The sequence below is a fragment of the Epinephelus fuscoguttatus genome, linkage group LG15 (assembly GCF_011397635.1).
Source record: "Epinephelus fuscoguttatus linkage group LG15, E.fuscoguttatus.final_Chr_v1".
NCBI lineage: Eukaryota > Metazoa > Chordata > Actinopteri > Perciformes > Serranidae > Epinephelus > Epinephelus fuscoguttatus.
The window spans coordinates 9,662,727-9,682,948 of NC_064766.1; the positions used below are offsets into that span (position 1 = coordinate 9,662,727).

Below are 20,222 nucleotides of genomic sequence, written 5' to 3' on the forward strand. Positions count from 1 at the left end.
GCAGTGATACTCAACTGGCCAATGGGCCGGATTTGGCCTGCAGTAGGGTGCCAGGTGGCTCACCTGTTTTTGTAATTTGAATGTAAATAAGGTGCAACAGTGCAAAAAACGCATTAAAATAGTGCTTGTTATCAAAAACTAGTGTCATTGGGGGATCCTGGAAACCCCCTGATGGAGGTTCAGGCTAAACCCCAAATGTCTTTGAATCCTAGACACCCCTGGCCTGCGTACACCTGACCTGTGCAGGGCTCCTGCAACTGGATTTGCCTCTTGGTGAAGAGACAGCAAACAAAGACAAATTGAAAACAGGCAATTCATTTATTATATATACTGACAAATATTATTAATGTTTGTTTATGAAGTGACCTCTGTCATTTTGCAAAAGTGGCCCCCGGGCAAAACAAGTTGGGTATCCCCTCAGTATAACAACAACAAGGACACCACTGAAAGTCATTAAAAGGCACAGGCTAACTTTCATTAAACATATGCAGAATACTGTAAAGTATAAAGTTTAGAATTTAGTAAAACTGTTACTCTTCAGGAAGTATAATGAATGCTAAATTCCTTTCACGTGTGCCAGTTCCAGTGTATCATGCATTGTGGCTTACTAAAATGGCAAACCAGGGCTCGTAAATGGAACACAGCCATTGTTAATGTTATTACTTACACCTGAGCTTTTCCTGATATGGCAAGTTAAAATGTCTGCAATAACATTTTTAGCAAACCCCTTTGTAAGAAAAAAGTAAGGAACTGATTTATACATTTGCTGCAGTATTATTCGTAAAAATCATTTTCTATAAGAGCTGTAGCTTAGAGCCATACATTACATTTTGTCATGACTATTTGTATTTTGAGAAATGCAGACCACCAGTCTTATTGTTCATCTTGCTGGCCTGACACCGGTGTGATAAACGACACAGACAACATTTGCGGCTTCTGCAGAGCGGTGGGCGTGAGAGGAAACATAAAGGTGACTCGGGTTCGCTGAGTATCTGAGCATAACAGATGGGACTGGGTCTGGGATCTCACACTGTACGTGGGAAACCAAACAGCCAGCAGCGGGCCAAAGGAAACTTCCTGACTCTGGGAGACAAATTACGATTGGGGAGAAGAGTTATATAAATTTTTACTGAGAACCGTTGAAAAAAACCCAATAAAGGAATCAATTGCTGTTGTTCATCATAAGTGGACAAAATATGAGTACCACTGTGCTGCAAACATAGAGTACAGCAGGATTGGCCCTGTGTCAGGGAGTGTCAGGGAGAATATTTTTGGTATGCGCTGTATTGACACGTCTCTGTTAAATAATAACCAAGTTCCTCTGACCTTTTCTGAACTTATGAGGACCAAAGAAGCATACAGAGGTGCAACACACACTACTAAATGACTTGTTTTACATTAAAAAAGAGGATAAAAGAAGAATATGAAAATGGCACAAACTGAAGGTTCATATGGTGTTAAAGGAATAGTTTGTCATTTGCAAAACATACACAAAAAATATATATATCCCAAAGTATACTAGATTAGCAAGAATTTCTGAGTATGAGACGTGAGCTTACTGGACATACTCAACCACCCCCAAAATGCATTGTGACTCTTCAGATTGTTCAGTGGCAGACTGTGAGAGGGATGGTTCTGGCACCAGCCAGCAACCAAGCATGAACAAATGTGAAAAACGTGAAAATTCTAGACTTTCATTTCATCTACAAGATTGTAGTTTGGATTGGTAACATACGTAGTGATCAATACAGCCATAATGCAGAGATTTTGCCTGAGTATACTTCAGTTTAGGCAGTCTGCTGAAAATGGCAGAGGTGGGACCAAGTCATTGTTTTGCATGTCACAAATAAGTCTCCAGCCTTTGCACTCAAGTCCCAAGTCAATCCCCAAGTCCTAAACTTTGAGTTTCAAATCTTAAACAAGTTATAATACCCTCTCTGATGAACATAATGCAATTCTAACGATACAGTAATGTAATGTGTTATTAATAACACATTTAATTTACAAAAATCATGGAGCCTTTTTAAAGTTTGTCACGTTAAAACAAGTTTTTTAAAACAAGTATGACTGAAATTAATTCACAAAAAGTGACGCAAACACGTACTCACATAGCATAATAGCACTATTAATTAAATAACGCCACAACATGTGGAATTTTTTATGTTTTTGTTCTTTATTGTTGTATTTAACTCATCTTATATTGGAAACATGTCTATAATTTTCTCTACCTGAATTGCCTTTGGGGAAGGTACAGGTATTTTCAAGTCAAAAGGCTCAAATCCAAGTGAAGTCACAAGTCACTGATGTTAAAGTCCAAGTCTTTTTGATTTTGTGAAGTGGAATGTTAAGTCCGCAAATGTGTGACTTAAGTCCATTTATACCTAGTGCACAATTTGCAGTACAAACTGATTGAATATAGTTACAAATTCTGTAAGTTTGCAATTTCAAACACACTCTGAGTCTTAGCTAAAAATAGGAATAAGGAAGCAAGGTGGGCCCAAAAAGAGTCTACCATATGACCTCCCATAAAACCACAACTTGTGTTTTTACACTTCTGTTTTTGTGTGAATAAAACAATTAAGATAAAATGTCTTAATTAGCAAGATGTGCTGGCAAGCATTTTTCTTAAGCTAAATGTTTACCCCTGCTTCTAGTCTTTATGTTGGTTCCCTGGCTGTAGCCTCATATTTAATGGACAAACATGAGAGAGGTTTCAATATCCTCATAGCCTAACTCTCTGCACAAAAACAAACAAGTGTGGTTTCCGACATCGCTAGAATGCAGATTTGCAATTTATCGTCTAATGTAGGGTGTTTGTTAAAAAGGTCAGCTCTTGAAATATCAGAGGGCAAAGCATTTGCAGTAGTGTTTTCATTATTGTTATGACTAATGTAACCTCTCACCCTGTTTCACAAAAAAAATTGATTATATCTTGACAGGCAGCCAAACCAAAGATAACTTTCAAGAATTTCTAAAAGCTTATTATTATCTCTAAAGAACTGTTCCCTCCTGTAATAGGCAGGACTGGAGTATTTACCACTGGAAATGACTGCTGTTGCTCTGATTTCTATGATTCATATCAAGGTTCAGGCTGTGACATCAAGAGCTGTGTGTGTTTTACAACGCTGTGATGAAATGTGTCTGCATACGTCTCTGTGACTCTTAATCAATTGCAGTGTTCATTCACAGTTTGCCATGCGGGGGCTGATTCATGCGCCGCAGTTGCTCTGGAGATGAACACAAACAGACAAAGCCAACAGGAGCTCTGCTGGTGAACAAATGATTTATCTGTTGCTCTGCCTCTCTGCTCCAAAGCTCCTGCTTGCGCTATTAAAACAAATCCTGACTGAGCATGTAAGGTTCACTGTGTCCTCTGAGTATTAAAGGCAAAACTAGGCTATCTCTGCACACATTATAGACAGGAAACATGTTCTTTCCTGAATAGTACTTAATAATTTACAAAGAGCAGACCAATATCTAATCATTTATTATTACTTTCCATATTTTTCTAATCCCATAAGCTTTTTGCTGTCTCCATATAGGCTTTATTTGTGCACAAAAAGCGTTATGATTTTCTTACTTATGTTGTATTGAAGGTCCTTTTAAGCAATGGTTGTTTCTACTCTCTAAGAGTCTACAGCCTTGTCAGCAGCTCTCAAATGCTAATGTCAGCATGCTAACGTGCTCAGAATGACAGGGCTAACATGATGATTATATGCAGGTATACAGCTCTGAGGCTACTATGTTCACCATCTTGGTTTGTGATGAAGCATGCTAACATTTGCTAATCAGAAACACAAAGTGGAGAATGAGGTTGGGTGTCACATTCATCAAATCTCGCTCCCTATAGGATGCTGTCAAAACATGTTTGTACTGAAATTTTCAGAACTGGGGTCAGAGGTCACCCACAGGGTCATTCTAGAAGTAAGATACTTTACATTGAGGTGAGAGAGCTTGTAGTGTTTTTCATGGCAAAATGTAAACATCCAGATTTTCTGTTTCTCTTATACACAATTGGTTTATAATATTAATAAAATAATTAACAATAAAAAATACAAATGGAGACCTATAGTTTAAGAAGTTTTTTGAGCTAAGCTAGGCTACAACATGTGGTTGTTAGCTTAGTCGCAAGCAAAAAACTCATTTGGGGACGCTCCTCAGGGTTGGCTGTCACATATGTTGTTCTTTGTTTTGTTCACTCCTGGGTTGGGAGTGAGTTACTGCCCCAAGCGAAGGTGTTCAAGTATCTCAGGGTCTGGTTGACAAGTGAGGGTAGAATGGAGTATGAGATGGATCGGTCGTTAGGCGCAGCATCTGCAGTGATGCGCCAGACTGTCATGGTGAAAAGAGAGCTGAGCCAGAACACAAAGCTTTTGATTTACTGGTCCATCTATGTACAAACCCTTACCTATGGTCATGAGCTCTGGGTAATGACCATAATAATGAGATTGTGGATACAAGCAGCCAAAATGAGTTTCTGAACAAGAGATAGGGTAAGGAGGTTGGACATCTGGAGGGAGCTCAGAGTAGAGCTGCTGCTCCTTTGCTTCAAAAGGGGCTAGTTGAGGTGGCTTGGGCATCTGATCAGGATGCCTCCTGGGAACCTCCTGTTTGAGGTGTTCTGGATACGTCCATCTGGTGGGAGGCCCTGGAGCAGACCCAGAACATGCTGGAGGGATTATGTCTTGTCTGGCCTGGGAATGTCTCAGGATCCACCAGGAGGAACTGGAAAGTGTTGGTGCGGAGAGGGGCATCTGGAGTACTTTGCTCAGCCTGCTGCCCTCACAACCCAGCCTCAGATAAGAGGTTGAAAATGGATGGATGATTCATGGCATTCTTGAGACGGTTTTCTCGACCAAAATAACCTTTAATTTTGAACTGATATACCTGATTAGTGTGGAGGAACTCGAGTGGAGGAAAAAGGATAAATATCTGCTAAGAATTCTATTGGTGGCATGTAAGAAATCCTTAACCAAGAAATGGCTGAAAAAAGAAATGACTAGAACTGATGAATGGATTCGACTTGGTTTATATATGTAATGGAGAGACTGACTTTCAGTCTGAGAACACGGAAAGAAATTTTCTGTTGAGGACTGCACAAAATGGCTGGTACATGACTCAAACATTAGACCTCACTTTGTCTGATAAGCACTAGAAACACTCCCTTTCAATGAAATTAAACATGTCGAATTTATCTTATCTTTATCTTATCATACCCCTTGCCCAATGTCAGCTGGGATAGGCTCCATGCCACCGACCCCCCAATGAAGATGAATGTCACAAGTGCACAAGATGTATTTGACAGTCCATATCCTTTAACAGAATAAGTTTAAGGAGAGTAAGGTCACTCCATTCTTACCTGACATTTTAGGCTTCCATTATACACTGACAGGGAATCTTTTACGGATAAAGTTTTTGAGGGGTTGAAATGAAAGCAAAAAATGTGATGAAAAGCCCTGTTCACTCCTACAGCTTGATGGGAGTGCCATTAGTTTGACGTATTTAGTCAAAAAAAATAAAAATAACAGAACAAATCGGAATTTGGATCTGATGATGATGCTAGATGGATTACCAGGGACATAAATATCTATCAAATATGTATATCAGAAAAATATCAGAAATGTTTATCTATTTAATAATATTTGAGATGTTTCAATCTGGACAAAAGTGGTGAAGCAAATACCCAACAGATTGACATTCCTGTCCCTAAATCCATGAGGTGAAGACTGGCGACAAAACCATCTACTTCCTTTATCTCCATCACCTTCTTTATAATGAGTGCAGATCTAATAAATCACTTTTACCTGGATACACCTCATTAGTGGACATTGTAAAGAGAGCATTTTAAAACCATCTAGTACATTGATCATATAAAATACTCCACCTTCTTCTGCTCTTGCAGTTTACCTGTGGAAAGTATTACATGTCCTGTGTTTCCCTTCTGATCAGAAATAACAACTTCTCAGCTTGCCTCACCTCTGATTCATGTAACTACACACCCAAACATAAACTGTCGCCAGGGGAATGTCGCTTTCTAGAGGAAGTCTAATGCTGTCATTGTTGTCACAGAAGGGGCAGAGGTGTCATTATTTCACAAGCCAAAGCAAGTCATAGGTCAAAAGCCCTGAACTTATGATTCTGAGTGTTAAACATGTACATCCTCTTGACTGAATTTAAGATCTTAATATGTAAGCAGCAACATGGCAGACACATACCATCATCATTTAGTAGTATAGTATAGTTATGAGTTGAAAAATGTATTTATTTATTTAATCTATACTTATTTAGATGCTTTGCTTTGTGTCAAAAACTGTACATAAAATAAAATGTAGCCTGTTTTTGAAATTATGACAAAAAACAACATATGTAGAAAGAAGCAGAGATGGGATACATGTACCTGTTTTAAATGAACGAATAAAATCCAAAGAGTACTCTGTTTGATTTAGCCCAAACTCTTCTGGTGTATATTAACCATGTAATGAAACATGTTTTTATGCAGAAAGAGTGCCAACACAAAGGCCCGTGACATTGAAATGGGCCTACAAATTGAAAAATGGCTGTCTATTTTCTGCTTAATACACAGCAGTTACCCACCAAGGTTCTTCTGCTTTGTGCATGTCGAAGGTCTGAGGTCTTTCATTCCAAAAGCCCTCATAAAGTCACGAGTCACTGGTGTTAAAATCTGGTTGCAGGTCATTCTACGATTGAGTCACATGCCCTGCGGACAGGTCCACACCCCTGATCATTACCACCAATGTGAAGTCTTGGGTGAACGTTGTCATTTAATCCCTCGAGCAGAGTAACCATGCTGCCCTCTGGTGGTTACAATGAAAGCTCACTGCAGTTTATGACATTACAATTAATATTCTGCATACATCAAGTGATTCGGTTTTGGCACGTGTACATCAAATACTTTGCCAAACATGGGGCGTTTCTTTTTCCTATTTTCTGTTAATTACTTAATCACATGCATGTTTAAACACAAGACTGTTTGCAGTGATACATAACAAATATTCATTATTTCAGTCGTCTGAACCAAAGAGGTCATCGCTGTGCACATGCACACAACAGCAGCAGAAATGCAAATATTGCAGCTCTATGTAGAGTGGTCGTGTGCTCAGGATGTGATGTAACATATGATGGATTCGATTTTATATCAACCTGACTGACCACATAGGCTTTCAGTACTCAAAACTAGGCTTTGTATTGGTAGTGTCAGATTTGGGGATGGATCTGCCCACTCCTATTTATTAACTGGCTGAAAGCAATATTGTAAATAGGTGATAATGAACTAAAAGTGATAGTCAGGTTAAGTGTATTTCAGTAACGGCCCATGAGGTATTAGGTTTTTCTAATTGGGAATAATGGTCATTCTCATGGGGGAAACTGTGGGCTAGGTCACAAGGAAAGCAACACAGCGACTACAGTAGCCTGGATGGGTCCATTAAAAATAACACTGCAGCTGCAAAGATTGTATGTAGTGGCATTTAAAAACCCTCACTTTTGTGTTGCTGCATGTTTAACAAATCATATTTTTTCAGAGAAACCTGTAGTTGAGATAGTTATAAACATTTTTCAGGTTGAATTTACTCTATCAAACTATGTTTGGAGGTAGCAAGCTGATAAAACTTACACTGGTATACTGCTTTCAAAGGACATTTTTTGTAAACTTTATAAATAGTAGGCCTATGGGAACTTGATGTTTGTTTCTTTATGAGGAAGGGGGATTATTTATTTTTGCAGGGGACAGCACATATTTAAAAGTAATTGCACCAAATTTAGCAAGCTGCTAATTTAGCCTACACGTGTTGACATAAAATCAACAAATACACAATATGTGGCCCCAAAAGTGACGTGAAACATAAATAAATAAATAAAATAATAAATAAATAACCGTAATAATTTCGGAAGGAAAGCAAGTTCTGAAGTCCATACTCTTTTTGGTGGTTAAAAAAAAAAAAAAAAAAAAGAAGGGGGTGACGTCAGAAGCCGCCGCCCAACACTACGTCATCACTACGCGTCCACAACTCACTTCAGTCAGGTCTACACATCTCACACGTGAGTTATGCTACACTTTATCTTTTTTTACCTTTTAAGAACTGTGTTTCTGTCGTTTCATATTATGCACCAGTTACGCCGAATGTCTCACTAAATGTACTTAAAAAATGCTAAAAATATCCGACTGTTTCGAAAACCATCGAGCCGGTTTGTGTCAAGAAAGTTAGCATGGACGTTTCCTCTGCTACTGTCTTGTTTATGCAGCCAAGGTCTCTCAGCCAAACTCCTTTTTCAAGAATATGTCATTATGACGTTTCATCGCTTATAACCACCAGGATAACCTTGTAAAACCTGAATTATAACATTGTCCGAATCATTAATAGCTAGTTGTAAATTCGGCATACATTGGTGTCACCCAAATTTCTTGTTTACATATAATTTCCAACTTTGCCCCCCTTAACATTGGTCTCAATCACACCCTTAGGTAAGATTTGCAGGTGGAAAACAGAATAGCACTAGCATACTACGGTACTAGTACCCTAGGGTACAAATAAGGTACCCAGCTGATACAGTAAATCCTATTTGTTAGTCTTGGGACAGCCACTGAAATGTATTGATTACAGAGGAACTACAACTGTCACTACTTTGTAGTGACAGTTGTAGTTAAGGAAGGTTAATGTTTAATTTCTAATAAAGTTTGGTCCTGTTTGTTTTATGTTTTTTTTTTTTATTATCAAATACAGTCTGATCCTGTATCAATGATAAATGTAAAATAATTTTTCGTAGGTAAACAAAACTCAGTGTAGCTGTAGCATCATATCAGTAATATCATTGCATAAAATGGTATTAGCATCCAAACCCAATATTTTAGTAACATTAATGTACACTATAACTGTAGATCAAGATGTGCTGGTTGGTAAATCTAGAGAATGTGTACTTCACCATCAAAACCTAACGATCAGTTAATGTTTTCCCCTCGTCTGTTCCTATGTCAGCCAGAAGATCGAGGATCTTCTCCATCAAGACCAAGTCATTCTGCTTGTATGTCATAAGTTCCAAGCTATGTTGGCTAAACCAGAGGAAAGGAAGCCGCAGAAAGGGAGAGAAAAGAAGAGGAGACACCCTGGTGGAGATGGAGAAGGAGGAGAGAAGAAGAGGAGGGGAGGTAAAGAAGGAGAAGGGGGTCAGGGAGATGGTGGCAGGAAGCGCCTGGATGCACTGAGTGTGGGCTATTTCCGCAGAGTTGGGGAAAGACTCGGTGAAGGCTTTGAAGACAATGAGGAGAGAGGTGAGGATGATTATTTAATATTTGTCATTATATATTAAACACTGCCTGTGTGTGATCTCTGTTAGCTCTTGTTATTCTTCTTTCTATTTCTTTTGTAGAGATGTTTGTAGAGAATGTCCTCACAGAAGTTAAAGGGAAAGCGGCGGTGGTAGCAATGGACCGCACAGGAAGCATCACTTTACAGCGGTTGCTGCCACTGTGCAGTTCTGACCAGGTTGCAGAGGTGCTGGCTGAACTCGGGGGAGAATCAGGGTTGGAGTTTAAGGTGGTTTCATGTGACCGGTGTGGCGGCCATGTAGTGGAGAGTGCTGTCAGACAGATATCCAAGTGGATGGGTAAGATTGCATGTTTCATTTCTAAGCAGCAATGTCAAACCTTCTGTAGTAAATAGGTAAATAACAACTCAGCTTTGCGTGTCTCTTTTGGATCCATTCATTTTTAGAGTCATCACAGAAGGAGTCGCCTAATAACGAAGAAGAAGAGGAGGAGAGTTGTGGAGTGTTGGAGGCCCAGGTGTTGTCTTTAAATCAGGTGGTGAGAGACAACAGCGCAGAGTTCATCAAACATGTCCATGGCTCACACGTGGTCCGCACACTTTTACATGTGCTGGCAGGCTGTCTGGGACCTCCACGCACTGAGACCCGTCCAGGTACACACAAACACACACACACACACACACACACACATTCATTTCTTGGCCTAACATAGAGGGTTTCCAAATCTGACACTGTGGGCCCCACTCACACAGAATTCAGTACCTCCACACCCAACCCCTGATTTTGTCACTTTCACTGCTTTTATTATTCTTTGTCTAACTTCTATTTGGTAGATAATTATGGTTTAAGTTTTAGAGCTACAGTACAGATAATTTGGGGCCATTTGGGGATGTAAACAGAAAGTTTTAATGGAGCCATGGAGTCAACAACTTTTTTCAGCATACTTTTAATGGCAGCATTAAAAGTATGCCAACTTAGCTAATAGCTTTTCCTGTTTGTACAGTACACATGGGGATGTACAGACTGCTATAACTGGATTACTGTGATACAGAGGCAAAGGTAAAAATCTGATGATTCTCAGCCAGGTTTTTGGGCCAGATACATTAACAATGTATATGCACAAATACCATGCATACGCCTTTTCCCGCATATGAAGTGGTATTTATAAAGGAAGAACTTGCGGTGAGAATATGTGCACCTTGCCCATTCTTCAGATATACACATAGTTTCAGAGATAGCTGCGAATGAAGTGATAAGGAGACAGATAACATGCTTTTAGGTTGTCTGCCAATTTGACTCATTGTCTTATTTATATTGAAGGCGACACATTACTCAGTAAAATGTCAATCAAAGGCGCATTTATAAAGTTAATTTGAAATTACAAGTGATGAATTTTATGATCATTGTTATTTACATTCATCTCCCTGTTAATGATTGTTTAGTTTTTTCCTGTGAAGCAATTTGTGAAGTCAGTTTCAACATGAGCACTATGAACAAATTATTGATCATCCCTCTGATGTTTCATTATAATGCTGATTGAGATTTATACTCAAATGATGGTTTGCAGAAACGTAGTGAATAAGTGGTGCAGGTGCTACAAATATTCACAGTTGTGTGTAATATCACCTGTTCCGGTATCCTTAGAGAACCTCACCGATGAGACACAGTCAGTGAAATTGCACTGTATTTTTCAATGTCTACTGACTGGTGGAGGGGCACAAGTATTGATGTGCAAATGTATGTTTAGAGGTCTTTCTACATTCAGTTATGGCAAACTTTGGGAGTGGAAATGTGGCTTGTGGATATGCGCCCAGCACCACAAGATTAAGATTTATGAAACAGAATTAGGAGTATTCACAGCTTTGTAAACCTAACAGAATTTCTGCCTTAGTATACACAGTTTAAGCTGTGAATCTACACAGTTTTATACATCTGGCCCCTGGAATTAAAAGGAGCGAATGTTTTCCGTGATTTCTAAGTGAATTTATGTTAATGTATTTGCGATGACTTATTAAGCGGGCAGAATCAGCGGCCAGGCTACAATAAGCAGTAAGTGACTTTCAGATGATTTTAGATCAGCAGCATGCATCTGTCCCTTTGACCTCACGCACTGTTTTCGCCTCATGTTTCTCTCTGTATCTCTCCTGTGCCCCAGTTCTGAGGTGCGCCTCACAGAGTTTGAAAACCCCTGGTCTAATAAAGTTGTGACCCTGCATTGCTCAGTGTCTGGCAACACTGACCGTATCCACCCTTACCAGACAGAGAGAAAGAGAGCTGTCTGAGAGGCTGTTCATCCTAGAAAATAAGTGGTTTGATCTATTTGTTGAGGTAGTTACCACAGTCTCCATTTTGTCCCATCAAGAAGTAAAGGAAGAAAATAAAACTTTAGGTCTGCATGCTCTGTCTCTGCTAGTTCTGTTGGGACTTCTACACACTCAGAGGCTTGTATCTGCAAGCTTGTGTTCATGTTGACTTTTGTTACTCTTGTTTTTTTCCAGGTGCAAAAGATCGCAACGTTGCTCCTCAGCTGACAGATTTTGAGATTCCAACGTCATTTTGGTACGAGCTCAAAAGCCTCACAGAGACCTTGATGGACAACGTTAATCGTGAGTCATATGTATTCAAACCCAAGCACTTGCTTATCATAGCTGAGAACTTGTATTATGGTCAGAGAAAAGAATAACGTGCGCATTAAACATCTTTAACAGTGGCTGAATTAAGGTTGCCCCATGATCTTTCAAAAGGGAGAACCAGTATTTCAAATAATATGGCAGACATGCCCAAGTCAACAAACCCTGTCAGCAGTGTTGCCTCCATCTTCTCCTATCTGCTGACTGCTCTGGCATTTTTTTGGAATCGGAAAAACATTTAAGCCTTTTAAATGCGAGTGAGGACTCATAGGAGAGTCAAAGGGGAAGTGCTCAAGGGCTGCTTTTTTGTGCTGTCTAGATTGTGTTTAGAATTTAAATGATAAATCCAACCTTGCAGTTTTTACTATCAAAACAAAATGAAATGGTCAGTAAATAACTTCGGGGCAAGTGCACATGCTGTGGAGAAACGTAAGTGGCTTTAAAGAGAACTCTGCTGAACAGGGACAAAACAACTAGGCATTTTTAATACAGCAAACAGAACAAAAAGTGTCTGGATAACTGGAGAGAGAGACCACATGGGCAGCTCTTTCAGTCTGCATGGAAGTGATGGAGGCTGACACAGCTGGAACTATTGATTATAAGCTTTACAAGCATCATAAAGCCAATTCTAAAATTAGACTCTAAATGCACTGTGAGTACAGGAGTAAATAAGGGCTTTAGTGTATAGTAACTTTGGTACAAGTGTTTTCTGCCTTTACTCTGTAATTATCAGAAAAACTTGCATTAATTGTTCATGTCCAAAAGTCCGCATGTGTACTTGATCAGTTTTGAAATCCTCCGCAGGCTTTGGTCCTGTTACAGCCTTTAAAAATATAACTTGAATGAGTAATTGGTACTTTGTTCCGGATTTTAGATTAAAGGTTACCTGGGACAACTTTTGACCACATGTAGCACTGTTGAGCAGTGTTTTTTTTTTGATTGTTTAACGTTGTTTGTATAATTGATACGTACAAGGATGCACAAACACGACATTCCCGCCACAGATTTCACACTGTTCCACAGATCTACAGTTAGTGGTGATAGCCATAGACGGTATAAAATAATGGACGTAGCCACTCTGACGTCACTGGTTTTGAAGCCCGAGTTTCACATTTTGGCCATCGCCATCTTGTTGTTGCAGCCAAGATGTTTGACCAAATGTGGACGAGAGGGTGGAGCACACATTAACAGTAGCTGCTAGCTTGGTTAGCACAGTGTATTTACAGTCTATGGTTAACTGTGATAATGCCAGTGCTTATAACCATTAGGGGTGAGTTCGTGTACAAAAATCACTAAACGTTTAGAGTGGGTAATTTTTTTCGTGTAAACGTGTACATGGGTTTCACCGCTGGGTGGTGCTGTTGTATTATACCCGTAAAGCCCCAGTTATCCGAATACCAACCGAACGGGCCATTTAACCAGTGGTTACAGGCCGCCACTCCGAAATATCGCCATTCCGACAGTCCGCCATCTCGAATTCTGGTCCCTGAGTCCTGACAATAAGCTATGGCTAGCCTGTAGAAGCTGGCACTGTGATACGTTTGTCGTCCGTCTGTCCGTCTGTAGCATGAGTCATGTGCGCCACTTCACCACCGTGCGTAGAAGCACTAACAATTCCGTGTCCTCTCACTGAGGATGCTGTGATTTGGTGGCCTGGTACTCATTGTAGCCCACTGGCGAACGACCCCCTTAATGAATGCACCATTTTAATAGAACGGAGCACATAGGCTACTGACCTGTTGCCAAACCCGGTCTCACACCATTTCTTGTCTTATTCACAGTCTATCACAGTTAGTCAACAATTAAAAAACGTTTTTCGTGTACTAATTTTTCATAACCGTTTATGATCTCAAACACGTGTACACGGACTCACCTCTAATAACCATGGAAACAAAATGTACTTAGTGGACTCCTTACCAAAGGAAAAAAAGTGTGTTACAGTATTTTGGACATCTAGTATTTTTTCTACCTATATTGAAGCAACCCCCAAAACATTGAGATGGAAATAACTTTATGAAGAATGATTTACAATCCCCCTATATGTGCGTTTGACCCGCAGGTACTAAAGGTACATTTGTCAGTTAATAGTAGCAGTGGTGATACAGCAGGTTGGGTAAGGTTACAAGAAAAATATCAAAATATAGAATGTTAAGAAGTCACAAAGCAGCATCCTGGGTAAGTTATTAATAAGTTAAATAAACATTGCGTGCTGTAGTACACCTTCCGTCCTACCCCTCTCTCTGTTACTCTTTCTCTCTCTCTCTCTTTCTCTCTCTCTCTCTCACACACATACACACACAGGCAGGAACACTGAGGTCATGTCTCTGTCCTCAGTCCTGACAACTGTGCTACTGTAATGCATTGAGTTTGTGGTTTGCATGTCAGGTCACGTTCAGGTGGTTGATAACCAATATTTTGTTGGTAAGGCAGTGCAGATTGGAAAAGTGAAGCTGAAACAAATTCCAGTCTTTAATAAACAGGATGCTGCTTGGGCCATATCTTTAAGAATGGGGACAAACTTAAAGCTCTTATTTAGCCTCTTATTTTATTCCTACATGCTCTCATGTTCTTATTTAACGTTTTGTTTTTTTGCCCAATATCTTATTTAACATTTTATTTTACAGATTTTTTATTGGTTAAATAATGTTATGATATTAAACAATTATTAAATTAATCTGACAGCCTGGCCCCAGAGTGTCTGCTTAAAAAAATTCTAACATTCTAAAGTTAACTCCCTTAATTTATTTATTTTCTGAGACCAAGATGTATTTACTGAATGAGACTTTTTAGAGTGTAAAAATCAAGTTTGTTAATAGGGACACTGCTTCTAAATAACTTCTTAAGTTCTCGTTCCTTATCTGCCAACATACACACCCACATTGATATATCTGTAATAAGCTAACTTCGGACTGGTAGAGTTGGCCTCACTCTGTGTCTTGGATTTGTTTATTAGACCACAAGGATACACACAATGTGTTTTGATGAAAATCACTGAAAGTAAATATAACTTTTCTCTCCCATTGTGTGTTTTCCTTCCTAGTGAGTGTGACAGATGCTGTTGCCAGTGCAGTGTTCCAGACCATGTTGACTGTGTGTCACAGGAAACGGCCGAAACTCTGCAAACAGCTCCTCAAACGCATCATGGAGTACCTGACAAGTCGCAATGCAGCTCCAGGAGTGAGGTCAGAGACGACCCTTGAGCCATTTTCCTTTTGACCAGGAATGAGTCGATTAGTCGACAGCATATTATCTAACTACTTGTTTTATTTCTGTGCTGTTTAGTCCTCTTCTGGTGTTTCTTAAGGACCAGGCCTCCAGTCACCTCATTGAGACAATCATACAGCTTTCCCACAAGGCCCTTCTCCGGGATCTCTATAAGAACCACCTCAAGGGTCAGCTGGTCGACTTGGCCCTCCATTCTATCGCCAACTTCCCCATACAGAGGCTAATCGCCGCCTCGGCCAAATACAAACTGGTTCGTCATGACGTCTGCATGTCACATGGTGCAGGATAAAAGTCAGGATTTTGTAATTGTAAGAATGACTCCATTTTCTCTCTCTCTTTGCGTAGTTCCTGAGGTTGTTTGACGAGCTGATCGAGGGTGTAGAGGCCATCTTAGCCGCAGGCCACATGGGTGTGATTGTCCAACTGGCCGAGAGCTGCGCAGAAAGTGAGGAGAAACAGGACGAGTTGGTGCAGTGCCTTCTCCGTGTAAGCATCAAGGGGTGTTTGTAACTGAGATGTAATGGTTCACCTGGGTCTTAAATCAATGTAACAATACCCCTGTTTTTATTTATTTCTCCCTCTTTTATGACTGAAATCCAAAGTGTATAACAACACAATAAAGCTGCTTAATGTTTGATTTGTTGGCAATGAAATCCTTGTTGATGTGTTGCCTCCCAGGCATTCCACTGCGCTGAGCCCGGCTCGCGACATGTCACCTGCCTGCCTCTCTTCATGTCCCTGACCACCTATGAGGTGTATTACCACTCTGACACAGCAGAGGGCAACATACAGACAGAGGTAAACAACACAGCAGTCTAATGAAATCATTTGGGGATGCATTTTAATTGTAGTTTTGACATTTCAGTTTAATTAGCGCAAAGCTGCACCACAAACAACATCCCTTTGAAAAATGAATGCACCCTGCAGCATATGCATGTTGAATTAATGTTCAGTGAGGTGCCATTCTGGTGTTCTTCATCATATCTAGATCCCATTGTCCTCCATCTGTTACCACGGCTCCCGGCTGGTACAGGCGCTGGCCAAGTTCAAGGAGCGCTCCCTCCTACTCAGCAGCCTGCGCACTCTGACCCCCGCTGACCTCCTGACGCTGGCCTGTGACCCCTCTGGCAGCCACGTCCTCCAGGCACTCATCGCCACATCCAGCGACAAGGGGAGAGGCAAGATCCTCAAGAGACTGGAGGTACGACTACACGAGCATTATAAGAATCTTATAGAATAGGAAGCTGTCACACAGGAGAATTTTTACTTTTAGCAGTTCCTGTTCCTGTTTTAAATACTTCCACTGACATTTAACTGACATTTTATTAGATATAGCTCAGTCTTGGTTTTGGTCTTTTTGTGGGATTCATTAACAATACCAGAAGTATAGAATATCAGCAGCCATATCCATTTAGATGTGATAGGGCATGCTGTTGCTTCTCTCTGAAGGCTTAAATTTCACAGTAATTGCTGCTGTTCAGTGTCAGGGACAGATTGCAGCTCTATATCAAATGGTGCTGCTTCTCCTAACTGTTTTAGATATGCCTCCAGTCTCTGTGTAGACACTTCCTTCGGGAGGAGATAAAAATTTAAGCTAATAGAGAGCAGGGCTGCAAGTAATGATTTTTTTATTATTGATGAATCTACCGTTTATTTCAGGATTAATCGATGAAGCATTTAGTTATCACGATTTCCCAGAGCTGAAAGAGAGCTGCACATTGCTTCCTCTGTCCAACCAACATTCCAAAAACCAAAGACTCTTCATTTACTGTAATGAATGATAAAGAAAAGCAGCACATTCTCAAATTTAAGAAGCTAAAACCAGCAAATATTTGTTACTTTTGCTTGAAAATTACTGAAACTATTAACTGATTATCAAAATTCTGATTGATTAGTGATTGATTTTCTTTCTTTTGACTAACCTATTAATCAACTAATTGTTGCAGCTCAAATAGAAAACCAAAGTGAAGGTGGAACTTCCAGGTTGCCAGTTTGTCTAGAAATATAAAAAGTAGACCCCAGGAACATTCTGAATTTTTCAGTAAGACTCATGAAAGAAATACTAAATGAGACACTACATTAAGTTACAGAAACAGGTTGAACAGAGACTAGCTCAGATGTGACATTATGACTGTGGTGCTTAATAAAACAATTATGCATTTTTTGCAAAGGTGTGAAAGTAGTATTGACACTGTTGTAATCTTGATGGCACTCGACCAACACTGTTATTGCACTGTGTCTGAATACAACAGGCCTTTACTTCAAAGACGTTCTTGTAGTTGCTTCTGACTTCATCCTTCATAACCTTATCCAGAGTGACGTTTTGGTGCAACACACACACATCTGCTCTTGAGGCTGAACCCAGGACCTTTTGAGTACTGCCTAGGATTACTGCTACTTAACTTTCCTATTACTACCCACCATTAACTGGAACATATTTGGCATTTGTAACTGTGTTAAAGTATCTTAATCTAAAGACAGAAATTCTTTAAGGTTTAGTCAACTTTTTCATTTTTATCCTTCCTAGTTTTAGTCTATCAAAATAAAATCATTTTAGTTAACTTTTAGCTAAGCCCTTTTTGCGTTGAAGCCATCCACTGTCTGGCTGGGATTCTGGGAACCTGCACACATCGCTCAACTAATTCAACCAATGACATTGCTTATAATTTGACAACAGGCTAGACATACAGTTTGGCGGAAGTATCATGCATTATGAATGTCTGATAGGGCACCAATGCATTTGACTCCCATCTAGTAAAAAAAAAAAAAAAAAAAATCCTACATTTAAAAAAAACCTATTTTTTATTGTCATCATACTATTTCATGTATCTTACTCATTACAAAGCTCATGTACTGATGACATTTCTTTCTAAGTGTGTCACCCAGTGATACATCAGAATAACAAACTATTGATATACAATGATAAATAAAGATAGATAACAACAACAGTTATGGTACAGGTATGTAATCGTAATTTTGGAGTCATATATCTCTGATTCCATCTCATATTCAAGGTCCTGCCTAATATAATTCATGGTTTATAATGATTTTTTCTCAGTTTTTCCACCTTCCTGTACAGCAACATAAGAGGAACTTAAAAAAAGTAAAGAGATGAAAAAAAAAAAAGAAAAAAAGAAAAACACCCACACGTGCACGAATGCAAAAAAAAAAAAACAATACAGGAAAATAAATAGATATAAAAACTACAAATACAAAAATAATTTAATAATAAAAGAAAGTACTCCCCTGGATGACTGTCAGACCTGATACAAAAAAACCACATTCCAAACCTGCATTTTTTCCTAGTTTTTAACTATCAAAGATCTGTTTTTAGCCCTCCAGTGTCCCGTCTTCATTATGGAAAATGGTTGTTGCTGAACATTTGTCATCATGTTAATGAAATGAATACAGTTGTGTTAGACAGAGGGTGGTGCTACGTTCATCACATTTAGGTGTGAGGTGACTAGAAATCATCACTTCACACCATAAATTAATTTTAGTGGACAGCAGATGCGGTTAACCATCCGTGTGGCCCAGGGTGATTAACATCTCGAAACAATTAACACGTGGGGAAGCATACAATGCACACTCATACAAAAATCCCAGAGGAAGTAGAGAGACAACAGCGCATCGAATTATCATGCATATCAAAAATATCTAAGTATGCATTAAACGTTAAATAGTTGTGTAGTAGGACACATGAAAAGAAACATTGCAGTATTAAAATCACATTTCACTATAAAATCTCCACTCATTTAAACATACTTCAGCATACATGTTTATTATTGCCTAGACTAGACTGGACCTTTATCAACCAGGAACAAAGCCAAAACCTTATAAATGTAAAGATAGTTTTAAGTTTTTATAACATTGCTGTTGACTTTTCTGTTTGAATGGGAACACTATCAACAGACGTCATCACACTCTCTCTCTGTTTTATTTGTCCTCTCAGGGCCAGTATGTTCAGATGGCCTGTTCCAGGTTGGGTAGCCGGGTGCTGGAGGCTATATGGAACAGTGCGTCAGTCAGTCACAGGCAGAACATCGCACAGGAACTAGGTAATATAAATTATTACATAAATCCTGAGTGGCTGGATATATTTCTTTAATATAGATAATTTATATTTTGATTTCCTTTCTCATTTCCCCTTGCCTTCCAGTGCCAAGTGAAAACCAGCTGAGGTCAGATCAGTTTGCTCGCCATGTATGGGCCAAATTTGCCCTCTCCCACTTCGTCCACAGAAGAGCCCACTGGCAGGAAATACAGACCGGAGAGTCCAAAAAGCGGAAACTCTTTAGTGACATCCTTGAGTAAAAAATGCTTATTTGTAAGATGTGTTTTTTTTCTGTGTAATTGGATAAAAAATAAAGAAGGAAATATTCCTTACTTGTGTGTTACTTTTTAACTCCAAAAGAGCATGGATCCCTATTAGCTCAAGATGGGGGTGACACAGTCAGTGAAGGTATACACACACATATCCTTTCTCGCAGTGGACCTCTGCCCACCTGCAAACACACCTGCCGCTTCTTCTCTGCTGCAGCTGCTCATTTATCTTATTTCATTTGTTCCATTGTTGCATTTATCAGGACTTTTCCCTTTGTTTTAACTGTGTAACAGATGCAACTGCAAATGTAGAGAAGTATGATACTAATAGGGCAACTACGTCCATTTTCATAATTCATTCATTTTATTTTTATGGTTTAAGACAGTCCATAACTATTAGTAAACATCCAGAACCTAGAGTGCTAAATTTATGATGTCATAAGTAAAAAGTCTGGAGCTGCTCCACAGATAATGAAGTTGATAAGATGTTATAGATCAGAAGAATACTTTGAAAATCTATTCCCAAACACGCGTACGACAGGGATTTGCAGAACACAACTTGCAGAAAAATTCCCACACACCGTCTAATTTGCAAAATAATGCATCATTACACAAATAGGAAACTTAATAATAAATACAACAAGGCCTCCAAAATGCCACTGGGTACAAATTGCATAAAATAAACATGACAATAATCAAATTAATCTCTCAAGAATGCAAACTTGCAACTAAGTGAGTCCTTACTAGAACATCCTTTTGCTC

General features: G+C 39.3%; 1 protein-coding gene across 1 annotated transcript; it reads left to right on the top strand.

Annotated features, from left to right (window-relative positions):
- Nucleotides 1-8,027: 8,027 nt before the first annotated feature.
- On the top strand, nt 8,028-19,506 carry LOC125901919 (nucleolar protein 9). The gene is made up of 12 exons (XM_049597937.1): nt 8,028-8,058; nt 8,994-9,286; nt 9,385-9,621; nt 9,729-9,935; nt 11,781-11,888; nt 14,953-15,094; nt 15,195-15,387; nt 15,483-15,623; nt 15,816-15,935; nt 16,126-16,338; nt 19,090-19,195; nt 19,297-19,506. The coding sequence occupies exons 2-12, from the start codon at nt 9,061-9,063 to the stop codon at nt 19,449-19,451; spliced, it is 1,848 nt and encodes a 615-aa protein (XP_049453894.1). The 5' UTR covers nt 8,028-8,058; nt 8,994-9,060; the 3' UTR covers nt 19,452-19,506.
- The last annotated feature ends 716 nt before the right edge of the window (nt 19,507-20,222 follow it).